A 13,293-nucleotide genomic window follows, 5' to 3' on the forward strand; every position below is an offset into this window, starting at 1 on the left:
CTGGACCTAGTGGTCAGGTGTCCCTTTACCTTTACCTCGGGTTACAGACGCTTCAGGTTACAGACGCTTCACATTACAGACTCCGCTTACCCAGAAATAGTACCTCGGGTTAAGAACTTTGCTTCAGGATGAGAACAGAAATTAGCTCCATTAGCTAAAGTGGTGCTTCAAGTTAAGAACAGTTTCAGGTTAAGAACGGACCTCCGGAATGAATTAAGTTTTTAACCCGAGTTACCACTGTAATAATAATAATAATAATAATAATAATAATAATAATAATAATAATTTATACCTCACCCATCTGGCTGGGTTTCCCCTGCCACTCTGGTCGTCTCCCAACAGAATATTAAAAACACGATAAATACATCAAACATTAACAACTTCCCTAAACAGGGCTGCCTTCAGATGTCTTCAAAAGGTCAGATATTTGTTTATTTCCTTGACATCTGGTGGGAGGGCGTTCCACAGGACAGGCGCCACCACCAAGAAGGCCCTCTGTCTGGTTCCCTGCAACCTCACTTCTCGCAGGGAGGGAACCGCCAGAAGGCCCTCAGAGCTGGACCTCAGTGTCCAGGCAGAACAATGGGTGTGGAGACGCTCCTTCAGGTATACTGGACGAAGGCCGTTTCCGCACCGGGTACCACCTGACCTTGCTACGCCACTGAGTCCAACATGGGCCTGATGAAGCCAATGCCTCTTCTGATGTGCCGAAACCCCTTTCGCTGGGGCACAGAAGCCCTTTTTCGGCCATTGTTTATGCACAAGGCCCTTTTGGAACAATTAAATCATGAGCTTGTATCGAATTCTTGAGCTGCTTGCTTTTGCGCTATTCATGTGCTGTTGTGTGTTGGTTTTTGTTTTTTTTAACATTTTGCTGTTTTTTAAATGCTTTGCTATTCCGGCGAGCTACGCTGAGCTCAGTGTCGCTCTTGGGAGAGCAGGCCAGTATCAGTTTGGACCTAATTTGGGGTGAGGCGGGTGCTCAGCATCGCCAACTGCACCTGCTCCCCAAATGGACAAGACGTCTCAGCGTGCCACCCCCCCTCCGGCCCCCCACTCCTCTTACTTAGAGTCCAGGCTGCTGAGGTTCAAGGCCACCAGACTCGTCTTGGACCCCACATCTTCTGAGGAATTCCTGGCGGGAGGCAAGCTGAACCTGGATTGCAAGAGGAGAGGGTGAGATGGAAGAAGAAATCAAAGTCTGCATCAGCTCTCATATAAACACTCTCCTATTTACTTATTTCATAAATGTAGGAGATATGCTGCTGTACCATCCCAATATTTAGCTGTTAGAATCTTAGTATAAGGTTACCAGACGTCCCCATTTCCCGGGGATAGTCCCTGGATTTACATATCAGGCCCCTGACAAAATCCTATCATTTCTATTGAAGTCGAAAAGCGCCCCCCAGATTCATTGAAAAAAAATCTGGTAACCTTATCTTAGTAGCAGGTTGAACGTTATTTTTGCATCATTTTCCAGACTAGTGCCTTTTAGATAACCAAGCAGAAGTGTTTTACGTTCCAGGGGTATTGATGGCATCCTAACATATCAAGGAGGGATATGTTACATATCAAGGAGGGATATGTTATCGTGACTGGACCTAATGGTCAGGGGTCCCTTTACCTTTACCATATCAAGAGATCTGGGCCTGATCAGATTTAATTTCTATTTGAGAACAATTCCAGAAACCTGCCCCTCTTCCTTCCTTCTTTCCTTCCTTCCTTCCTTCCTTCCTTCCTTCCTTCCTTCCTTCCTTCCTTCCTTCCTCTGCTGAACTTGAGCCGAGCAAATTCAGTGGCATGCATTAGCTGAATGAACCATGGCTTTGTGATTCATCCATATATCCAGTTCATAAAATCTATACACCGCTGGATTAAAAAAATAAACCCTCAAAAACAAAATCAATCAGTATGTCCACCAACAAGATTTATTTGTTTTTTTATCAATAACCGAATACTTTCAAAAGTTAAAATAACAACAGGTTGAAAACAGGTTAAAGCTCGCCTCACTTTTTAAAACACCCAGGGACCCCTGACCATTAGGTCCAGTCGTGGCCGACTCTGGGGTTGCGGCGCTCATCTTGCTTTACTGGCCAAGGGAGCCGGAGTACAGCTTCCAGGTCATGTGGCCAGCATGACTAAGCCGCTTCTGGCGAACCAGAGCAGCGCACGGAAATGCCGTTTACCTTCCCGCCGGAGCGGGACCTATTTATCTACTTGCACTTTGATGTGCTTTCGAACTGCTAGGTTGGCAGGAGCAGGGACCGAGCAACGGGAGCTCACCCTGTCGCAGGGAATTGAACTGCTGACCTTCTGATCGGCAAATCCTAGGCTCTGTGGTTTAACCCACAGCGCCACCCGCGTCCCAAAACACCCTGGTATGCTGGCCGAAACAATATTTTGGCCCAAAGGGTACTACAGTGGTGCCTCGCAAGACGAAATTAATTCGTTCCGCGAGTTTTGCCGTCTTGCGATTTTTTTCGTCTTGCGAACCACGGTGTCGGGGAAGTTTTGGAAAAGCTTCGAAAATCACCAAAGTCTTTAAAAACCTCAAAAAAGGCTACCACACCGCGTTCTATGAGTTGCTCTTCGAAGTCAAGTCGCAACTGTATTAACGGTGTTAAGAAAAAGGAAACAAACTTGCAAGACGTTTCCGTCTTGCGAAGCAAGCCCATAGGGGAAATCGTCTTGCGAAGCAGCTCAAAAAACAAAAAACCCTTTCGTCTAGCGAGTTTTGCATTCGTCTTGCGAGGTACCACTGTACAGCAAAGGCGCTTGCCTGATCTCAATCAGCAGGGTGTTCCCAAGTATAGTAAGGAACATTCCCCCTACCTCAAGGGCTCTGAATCACTCTCAAAGAAGAGTTACCTGATTACGAAGTCTGCCTGGTCGATCTCTTTCCCACAGCGGCTCCTCTGCAAGATTCCCCCATTGCCCACCACGGCGCAATGCTCGTACTGAACTTCCGAGAAGGTGGATCTCTGGAGGTTTCAAGGGGAAAGGGAGAGATTTCGAAACATCTGTGTCTTAAAACGTTTTCAGAATCAACGTGCGAAAGAAACGCTGGGTTTTGTACGCAGGAGTGTGGCCCTGGGCATCCCTGTGTCCGCCGGGGGGGGGGGCAGTTTGGCCAAAGGCTGATTCCACCCTGGGAGCCCCCAAGGGTATGTTATAAGAATTCTAAGGTCTCAAATATAGAAGGAATATTCACAAATGCACACACATCTAAATATAAGACCCATGTGCCTGAAATAGTACGGGAGAGCAATTCTGAAGCCATTTTGAGCTCCTTGCCAAGGAAGAGAAGGAAATTATAATAATACAGTGGTACCTTGGTTCTCAAACTTCCGGAAATCCGTTCCAAAACCAAAGCGTTCCAAACCCAAGGCACGCTTTCCCATAGAAAGTCATGCAAAACGGATTAATCCGTTCCAGACTTTTAAAAGCAACCCCGGAAACAGCCATTTAACATGAATTTTACGATTTAATGAGACCATTGATCCATAAAATGAAAGAAATAAACAGTGTACTGCAGTCACACAATCAATCAATCAGTTGCGGAACTAGGTTCCACACAGTCACACACACACAAAGAGCCACAAAAATGCAAAATAAACAGCAAAAACCTTGGCGTAACACTCAAAATGGAAGTGTGGCACTCAGACGCTCAGATCGTCCGACCAGAACACTTGCTTCCAGTTTTGCAGTGTTTGCGTTCCAAGTTGTTTGAGTACCAAGGCGTTTGAGAACCAAGGTACCACTGTCGTAGTGGTAATAATAATAATACTAATTTATTATGTATACCCCGCCCATCTGGCTGGGCTTCCCCAGCCACTCTGGGCAGCTTTCAACAAAATATTAAAATACAGTAATGCATCAAACGTTAAAAGCTTCCCTAAACAGGGCTGCCTTCAGATGTCTTCTAAAAGTCTGGTAGTTGTTTTTCTCTTTGACATCTGGTGGGAGGGCGTTCCACAGGGCGGGCGCCACCACCGAGAAGGCCCTCTGCCTGGCTTCTGTAACTTGGCTTCTCGCAGGGAGGGAACCGCCAGAAGGCCCTCGGAGCTGGACCTCAGTTTCTGGGTAGAATGGTGGGGGTGGAGACGCTCCTTCAGATATACAACAACAACAACAGTCTTCCCAGCACCTCAGGGAGCAGGTCCACCAGCTCAGGTCTCACGGGCACTTTTCGTCCGTCCTTCCCAAAGACGATGTTTGATCCCAGAGGGCTGTTTTCCTTGGTCAGGATGAGCAAGGAGGAAGCGTTGCAACAGTGCCCCAGTTCTGCCCTGCAAAGGGAAGGGAAGGCAGCTTAGGGATGCGCCAGGAAAGGCAGGTGGTCCACACACACCCTCACCTGTCGCCTCCAAGGGCATCGCGCTGATCAGGTGATTAGGAAGGGTATTTTTACCTGTACTGGGCCACAATTGCCGCATCTGGGTCCCACTGGCATTCCTCCGTGAGCAGCACGTGCTCCAAGATATTCTTGTCCTCATTCCAGATATCCCACTTCTTGACGGCACGGATCCTTTTCTGATTCCTGGATGTCTTGCGGTACTGGAAGCTGCCACCGGGAGAGAGAAAGAGAGAGAGAGAGAGAGAGAGAGAGAGAGAGAGAGAGAGAGAGAGAGAGAGAAGGAGACCAAAGACTCTCACGCAGCAGGACTTCGCTTTCTGGTCAGGGCTGTGTGGAATTGTACCTGGTATCTGGTGGGTGTGCTTTTTTAATAAAATTAATACTACTACTAGGTAAAGGTAAAGGTAAAGGGACCGCTGACCATTAGGTCCAGTCGTGGCCGACTCTGGGGTTGCGGCGCTCATCTCGCTTTACTGGCCAAGGGAGCCGGCGTACAGCTTCCGGGTCATGTGGCCAGCATGACTAAGCCGCTTCTGGCAAACCAGAGCAGCACATGGAAACGCCGTTTACCTTCCCGCCAGAGCGGTACCTATTTATCTACTTGCACTTTGACGTGCTTTCGAACTGCTAGGTGGGCAGGAGCAGGCACCGAGCAATGGGAGCTCACCCCATCGTGGGGATTCGAACCACCGACCTTCTGATCGGCAAGTCCTAGGCTCTGTGGTTTAACCCACAGCGCCACCTGCATCCCTTAATACTACTACTACTACTACTAATAATAATAATAATATTTTTTGAAAAGGTTATGCAAGATGGCTGCAAAATACAGTGCTACCAGACACGATCTGATGGCAATATGCACAGACAATGTACAATTGCACCTCACCGCCAAACGCAAACAGACATGAAATGAAACCAGGGTAATTAAACCACAGGTAGGTGAATGTGTGGAGGGTAGAGACTGGAACTTTTGTTTTGTTTGTTTATTAAATTTGCATGTTGCCCTTTATGTTGTAGACCTTGGGGCAGTTCACAGCATTCTATCACCTATCTATCTATCATCTATATCTATTTGTCTATATCTATCTATCTATCTATCTATCAATCATCCATCTATCTATCTATCTATCTATCTATCTATCTATCTATCTATCTATCTATCATCTATCTATCATCTAATCTATCATCTATCATCTAAGCTATCATCTCTCTATCTATATTACACGATAAAAACAAAAACAAACCAATAGGCCCCCTCCCCCAAACACATTAAAAGGAGAATAAGATGTTAATCAGCCCAAGGCCTGGTTGAAAATGAACATTTTCACCTGGCCCCTAAAGATGCTGGGAATTGTAGTATGGGGGGCGCCATGTTGGCAAAAGCTCGCTCGCGGTGCTTAGATGGAGAGAAGGTAGAGAGGCGGTGAAGTTTTGGAAGCTGCGGGCAGGAATTTGAGATGGGACCAGAAAAGTGATGGTAGCGGAGGTGGATTTTGGGTCACAAGCCGGAACAAGCCCACGAGTCGCTTGCGACCTCTAGCGCTGGCCACCGACCTGTGTCAATACTCACTTTCCGAAGAAGAGGTTCTTAGATTCCAGCAGCCAAATCAGTTCCTGGCATTCCTTCTGCTCTTGTATTTCAGCCCATTCTCTGGAAAAGGAAGCCGAAGGCAGAAATAATAATATAATAATAATTTGTACCCCGCCCATCTGGCTGGGTTTCCCTAGCCACTCTGGGCGGCTTCCAACAAAGACCAAAAATATACTAAAATGTCACACATTAAAAACTTCCCTGAACAGGACTGCCTTCAGACGCCTTCTTAATGTCAGGTGGTAGTTTATCTCTTTGGCATCTGGTGGGAGGACGTGCCACAGGGCGGGTGCCACCACCGAGAAGGCCCTCAGCCTGATTCCCTGTAGCTTTGCTTCTTGCAATGAAGGAACCGCCAGAAGGCCCTCGGAGCTGGACCTCAGCGTCCGGGCAGAACGATGGGAGTGGAGACGCTCCTTCAGATATACTGGACCGAGGCCGTTTAGTGCTTTCAAGGTCAGCAGCAACACTTTGAATTGTGCTCGGAAACGTACTGGGAGCCACTGTAGGTCTTTCAAGACCGGTGTTATGTGGTCTTGGCGGCCGCTCCCAGTCATCAGTCTAGCTGCCGCATTCTGGATTAATTGCAGTTTCCGGGTCACCTTCAAAGGTAGCCCCACATAGAGTGCATTGCAGTAGTCCAAGTGGGAGATAACCAGAGCATGTACCACTCTGGCGAGACAGTCTGCGATCAGGGAGGGTCTCATCCTGCATACCAGATGGAGCTGGGAGACAGCCGCTCTGGACACAGAACTGACCTGCGCCTCCATGGACAGCTGTGGATCCAAAATGTCTCCCAGGCTGCGCACTCAATTTTAACTCATGAGCTATTGCTGCAATCTGCTCCGATTGTATATTTTACCTTTATGAACGCTGTTTTCATGGTGTTATGTTATCTGAGCTGGTCTTTGGCCGTAATAAATTATCTAACCCCTGCCTTTAACCCTTGGAAACTTACCTTGCTCTATGCAGCAGCAAGAACGCCACCCCAAGGAAAAGCAACAAGCAGACTGGTCCCAGCGCCAGGGGCCATTTCCGGGGCAGGCAGTTCAAGGACATGATGGCACGAACCGCTGGCACCAAGAGAAATAATAATAATAATAATAATAATAATAATAATAATAATAATAATAATAATTTATTATTTATACCCCGCCCATCTGGCTGGGTTTCCCCAGCCACTCTGGGCGGCTTCCAACAGAATATTAAAATACAATAGAAACAAGCCTGTTTAGTCTGGGGAACAGAGGACAGAGCAGGGACACAGTATAGCAAGTAAACTGAAGAGAAATTATTATTATTATTATTATTATTATTATTATTATTATTATTATTATTATCTTCAGATAATTTTTAATTGAGTTTTCCATATTTAATCACATTTTATTACATAAATCTATCACCTTAAGCATTGCTCAAACAGAGCACCTTCCCTCCCTCTTTCTGACTTCCAAACATCTTTTAATGAATTCTTAGCATTTCTATAAGCACTTTCCCCCTTCTTTTAACATTTCACTTCATTATATGTAAAATAGCTCCTTGTTTTAACATCGCAAAACATTTCAGCTCAAACCTAGAAACGTTTTCAAATGTCTACAATTTTGAAAGCTGCAGAGGAAATATTACGTTCCGCCGCATGCCTCGTTTAATTGCAAATAAAAATTTAAAAGGGGAGTATATATATAAACAAACAGACAGACATTTTTCCTAACTGTATTTCTTTTGGGGGGGGGGGACAAAAAACCCCAAGCTTTAAAAAAGTTTTTGCTAAGGAATAGAGATGAACGGAGCAGGGTGCGCCATTTGAACCCAGGACCGAACAAAAGAGTTCCAGCCAGCCCTCTGCCTGCCCCATTTTACATACCACCAGCCCAAGGAGATGCTTGGGGGCTTCCTGCCCCACTGGGTGGTCCCTTCCCCTTGTGTGGAGCTGAGCAGCCCCCCCCCCCCCAGTTCTTCCTGGCCCAATCCCCACAGGCAGAAACCCCAACAAGGAAGAAATGGAGCCCTCGGAGGTCGGAGCCAAAATGGGCTCAGCCCAGCCTGTCCCATGGGTTCTTATACCAAGCAGCCGGCCAATCAGGGACCCCCCAAGAGCGGCCATGTCCTTCTGGCTGGCCAATGGGCCGCTAGCGTGCTGCTGGAGGGCGTGGCCTGCAGCGGTTTCTGGGCGAAGCTCTCATTTGAACGGCGTGGCTCCCTTTCCCCCCCAAACAACCGCAAAGAATCATGGGAACTGTAGTTGCGGACGCCCAACTCAGAACTACGTTTCACGGCACCCTAGAAACTAGGCTTCCCAGGATTCTTTGCTGGAGAAAATGTGCTTTCGGTGTGTGGCGTGTTTGTTTGGCGTGGGAAGATAATAATAATAATAATAATGATAATAATGATAATAATGATGATAATAATAATAATAATAATAATAATAATAATAATAATAATATATTGATACCCTGCCCATCTGGCTGAGTTTCCCCAGCCACTCTGGGCAGCTCCCAATCAAGTGGCTTGGTTGACCACAAACTCGACATGAGCCAACAGTGTGACGCGGCAGCTAAAAAAGCCAATGCAATTCTGGGCTGCATCAATAGGAGTATAGCATCTAGATCAAGGGAAGTAATAGTGCCACTGTATTCTGCTCTGGTCAGACCTCACCTGGAGTACTGTGTCCAGTTCTGGGCACCACAGTTCAAGAAGGACACTGACAAACTGGAACGTGTCCAGAGGAGGGCAACCAAAATGGTCAAAGGCCTGGAAACGATGCCTTATGAGGAACGGCTAAGGGAGCTGGGCATGTTTGGCCTGGAGAAGAGGAGGTTAAGGGGTGATATGATAGCCATGTTCAAATATATAAAAGGATGTCATATAGAGGAGGGAGAAAGGCTGTTTTCTGCTGCTCCATAGAAGCGGACACGGAGCAATGGATCCAAACTACAAGAAAGAAGATTAGGAAGAACTTCCTGACAGTAAGAGCTGTTTGACAGTGGAATTTGCTGCCAAGGAGTGTGGTCAACCAAGCCACTTGATTGGGAGCTGCCCAGAGTGGCTGGGGAAACTCAGCCAGATGGGCAGGGTATCAATAAGTCTCCGTCTTTGGAGGTCTTTAAGCAGAGGCTTGACAACCATATGTCAGGAGTGCTCTGATGGTGTTTCCTGCTTGGCAGGGGGTTGGACTCGATGGCCCTTGTGGTCTATTCCAACTCTATGATTCTATAATTCTAAGTGTTAAAAACAATCCAGCGTTAAATATTAAAAACTTCCCTAAACAGGGCTGCCTTCAGATGTCTTTTAAAGATAGGGTAGCTGCTTATTTCCTTCACATCTGAAGGGAGGGCGTTCCACAGGGTGGGCGCCACTACCGAGAAGGCCCTCTGCCTGGTTCCCTGTAACCTCACTTCTCGCAGGGAGGTAACCGCCAGAAGGCCCTTGGTGCTGGATCTCAGTGTCCGGGCAGAAAGATGGGGGTGGAGATGCTCCTTCAGGTATATAGGACTGAGGCCGTTTAGGGCTTCAAAGGTTAGCACCAACACTTTGAATTGTGCTCAGAAATGTACTGGGAGCCAATGCAGATCTCTCAGGACTGGTGTTATGTGATCTCGGCAGCCACTCCCAGTCACCAGTCTAGCTGCCGCATTCTGGATTAGTTGTAGTTTCTGGGTCACCTTCAAAGGTAGCCCCACGTAGAGCGTATTGCAGTAGTCCAAGCAGGAGATAACCAGAGCATGCACCTCTGCTGGCAGATGGAGCTGGGAGACAGCCGCTCTGGACACAGAATTGATCTGCACCTCCATGGACAGCTGTCAGTCCAAAATGACTCCCAGGCTGCGCACCTGGTCCCAGTGCCATGTTCATTATGTTGCTTGCAACCGAATATTAAAAACACAATAAAACATCAAACGTTAAAAAAATTCCCTAAACAGGGCTGCCTTCAGATGTCTTCTAAAAGTCAGATAGTTGTTTATTTCCTTGACAGCTGATGGGAGGGCGTTCCACAGGGCGGGCGCCACCACCGAGAAGGCCCTCTGCCTGGTTCCCTGTAACTTGGCTTCTCGTAGGGAGGGAACCGCCAGAAGGCCCTCGGAGCTGGACCTCAGCGTCCGGTCAGAACGATAGGTGTGGAGATGCTCCTTCAGGTCTACTGGGCCGAGGCCGTTTAGGGCTTTCAAGGTCAGCACCAACACTTTGAATTGTACTCTGTGCAGCTCCAGCTGCTCCCCTGAATTACACGGTGCAGCCATAAAACCACTAGCACATTTGCAACGCTAAGCAGGGTCCGGTATGGTTTCAAATTGGATGGGGGACTGCGTGTCGAGATTCCTGCATTGCAGGGGTTGGTCTGGATGACCCTCGGGGTCCCTTCTGACTCTACAATTCTATGATTCTATTTAGCAATTTATTACTGGCTTCCAAGGGGTTAGGCCAGCCGTCGTTTGTTTGCACCGTTGCAGAGTGTGTCAGCTGGGGTTGCTGGACCTCCAAGGTCGATTTGACATATCCAGGTTTTCCTGCCTCCCACCCCACCCCCCTCCAGGTGTACGGAGAACGCCTTGAAACTCCAGGTGTGCAAGAACACCTTTTCCACCCAGGTTTCGTAAGCAGGCGAGATGGAATGGTCCCGTTTTTCGAAACTGCCCTCTGGCCATGAATCTCACCAGGGGACGCCAGGCCACAAATTTGCTCACATCTGCCTACCTTGCAGAGTTGTTCTGGGGATTAAATTGACGCACACAGAGACCTATAAGCTCAGCTAACTAGCCAGGCTAGAGGCCTTGTGGCTATTGTTTCTTTGTAGTGCCTTATCTTGTGAAACCACATGCCAAAAGGTGTCTGCGTAAGAAAGGAACAGTCACCAATCAGAAGCTGCGCCTTGGTTTTTGAACATTCCTGAAGTCAAAGAGACTTCCAGAACGGATTAAGTTTGGCGCTATTGTCTTTGTTATTTATTTTGCATTTTTGTTTTTGAGGCTTTTCCGGGAACCCCAGTTCAGCTACTGATAGCTCGATTGTGCGACTGCGGAAATGGATAAAAGCCCCCCATCCAAACAATGACTATCATCAGTGCAGGTAAGGGTTTATTTTATTTATTTTATTTTATTTCATTTATACTTATTTATTTATTTATTTATTTATTTTATAGTACAGCACATTGATTATTGCTTTCATTTTATGGATCGATGGTCTCGTTAGATAGTAACGAGTAGTTAAATTGCTGTTTTAGGGGTTGTTTTTAAAAGTCTGGAACGGATTAATCCGTTTTGCATTGCGTTCTATGGGAAAGTGCACCTTGGTTTTGGCACGCTTTGGTTTTGGAGCAGACTTCTGGAATGGATTAAGTTTGAGAACCAAGGTTCCAGTGTATCTGCAACGACATGAGCGCCTGGGACTCCTCCCTGACGAGCAGAGACATTTCACTCTGGTGGGCTGGCAGAAGAAGACCCCTGAAAAGAGTGCCTCCTCCCCCAGCCCACATTTGTGGCTTCCCACCTCTGGTGGAAGGTTACAAAAGGAAAGATCTCGAAGTGGATAATAATAATAATAATAATAATAATAATAAATTTTATTTATATCCCGCCCTCCCCAGCCGAAGCCGGGCTCAGGGCGGCTAACAACACTAAAACAGTACAACATTATAAATACATTCTAAAAATTAATTAAAATACAAATTGATGGCAACCATAGACTAAAGCTTTGTAGAGATTGCCAAAGGAGGGAGTCAGGCTGCGCCCTGACCAAAGGCCTGGTGGAACAGCTCTGTCTTACAGGCCCTGCGAAAAGATGTCAAGTCCTGCAGGGCCCTTGTCTCTTGCGACAGGGCATTCCACCAGGTTGGAGCCGCAGTCGAAAAAGCTCTGGCTCTAGTTGAGGCCAGCCTAACCTCTCTGTGGCCTGGGACCTTCAAGATGTTTTTATTTGAAGACCGTAAGTTCCTCTGTGGGGCATACCAGGAGAGGCGGTCCCGTAGGTACGAGGGTCCTAGGCCGTATAGGGCTTTAAAGGTTAAAACCAGCACCTTAAACCTGATCCTGTACTCCACCGGGAGCCAGTGCAGCTGGTATAGCACCGGATGGAGCCACCGTAATAAGATTTTTAAGGTCTTAGATATATAATTTTGTTGTTTAGTCGTTTAGTTGTGTCCGACTCTTCGTGACCCCATGGACCAGAGCACGCCAGGCACCTCTGTCCTCCACTACCTCCCTCAGTTTGGTCAAACTCATGCTGGTAACCTCGAAAACACTATCCAACCATCTCGTCCTCTGTCGCCCCCTTCTCCTTGTGCCCTCCATCTTTCCCAGCATCAGTGTCTTCTCCAGGGAGTCTTCTCTTCTCATGAGGTGGCCAAAGTACTGGAGCCTCAGCTTCACGATCTGTCCTTCCAGTGAGCACTCAGGGCTGATTTCCTTAAGAATGGATGCGTTTGATCTTTTTGCAGTCCATGGGACTCTCAAGAGTCTTCTCCAGCACCATAATTCAAAAGCATCCATTCTTCGGCGATCAGCCTTCTTTATGGTCCAGCTCTCACTTCCATACATCACTACTGGGAAAACCATGGCTTTAAATGTTCATAAATGTACCAAGCAAACCGCATGTCTGGAGCAGCACAGGAAGACAGTCCTGAAACCATTTTGACTCCCAAGCTGACCAAATGTTTCTCTGCAAGGACGCAGGAGGTGAAAAAAAAAACTTCTTTGTTACAGGAATTTAGTAATCACCATTTCAAAGGCTGACAGACTACAGTGATACCTCTGGTTGCAAACAGGATCCATTCCGGAGGCCCGTTCACAACCTGAAAAGAGAGAAACCTGAAACACCGTATCTGCGCAGGCGCATGGTGTAATTTGGCGCTTCTGCGCATGTGCGAGCGGCGAAATCCGGAAGTAACCCTTTCCGGTACTTCTGGGTCGCCGCGGGAGGCAACCTGAAAAGATGTAACCTGAAGCATCCGTAACATGAGGTATGGCTGTACCAGGAAAAGGCAATCAGATAAGGCATTATCAGATAACCTGCCAGACAAGAGATAAACAACGCACTCAGATTTCTGTTGTAGACTGCCTTTTCTGTGATGTAGGTATGATGTTTGTGGGGGGTGGTCTTGGATTACACTGTGATGTATGTATGATGTATGGAGGAGTGGTCTTGAGCTCCAGGGCAGGGAATTTAAAATGTCTATATAATGGGGGGCACACCTTGATTCTGGGTCCTCCTTTCCTGCAGGTGAGGGGAGCACCCTGTTGCAACAGCTTTAATAAAGATCAGGCTTACTAGCTGCTTTGCTTCTCAATATTCTCTGGTTGGCCTCTGTTATTTTCTCCTACCAATAGGGAACCTACGTAAGGACTCTATAAAG

General features: G+C 47.2%; 1 protein-coding gene across 2 annotated transcripts; it reads right to left on the reverse strand.

Moving 5' to 3' along the window:
* Positions 1 to 870: 870 nt before the first annotated feature.
* On the reverse strand, positions 871 to 7,963 carry LOC114605844 (alpha-2,8-sialyltransferase 8F-like). 2 transcript variants are annotated; one of them, XM_077935402.1, is made up of 7 exons: positions 7,813 to 7,963; positions 6,907 to 7,021; positions 5,928 to 6,008; positions 4,412 to 4,564; positions 4,148 to 4,289; positions 2,869 to 2,981; positions 871 to 1,156 (listed from the first exon to the last, which is right to left on the reverse strand). In XM_077935402.1, the coding sequence occupies exons 2-7, from the start codon at positions 7,005 to 7,007 to the stop codon at positions 1,063 to 1,065; spliced, it is 684 nt and encodes a 227-aa protein (XP_077791528.1). In that variant the 5' UTR covers positions 7,008 to 7,021; positions 7,813 to 7,963; the 3' UTR covers positions 871 to 1,062. The 2 variants fall into 2 exon arrangements, with proteins under 2 accessions (XP_077791528.1, XP_077791529.1); XM_077935403.1 differs by lacking the exon at positions 2,869 to 2,981 and having other exon boundaries at positions 1,059 to 1,156.
* Positions 7,964 to 13,293: the final 5,330 nt, after the last annotated feature.

This window comes from Podarcis muralis, chromosome 10, assembly GCF_964188315.1.
Source record: "Podarcis muralis chromosome 10, rPodMur119.hap1.1, whole genome shotgun sequence".
Lineage (NCBI taxonomy): Eukaryota > Metazoa > Chordata > Lepidosauria > Squamata > Lacertidae > Podarcis > Podarcis muralis.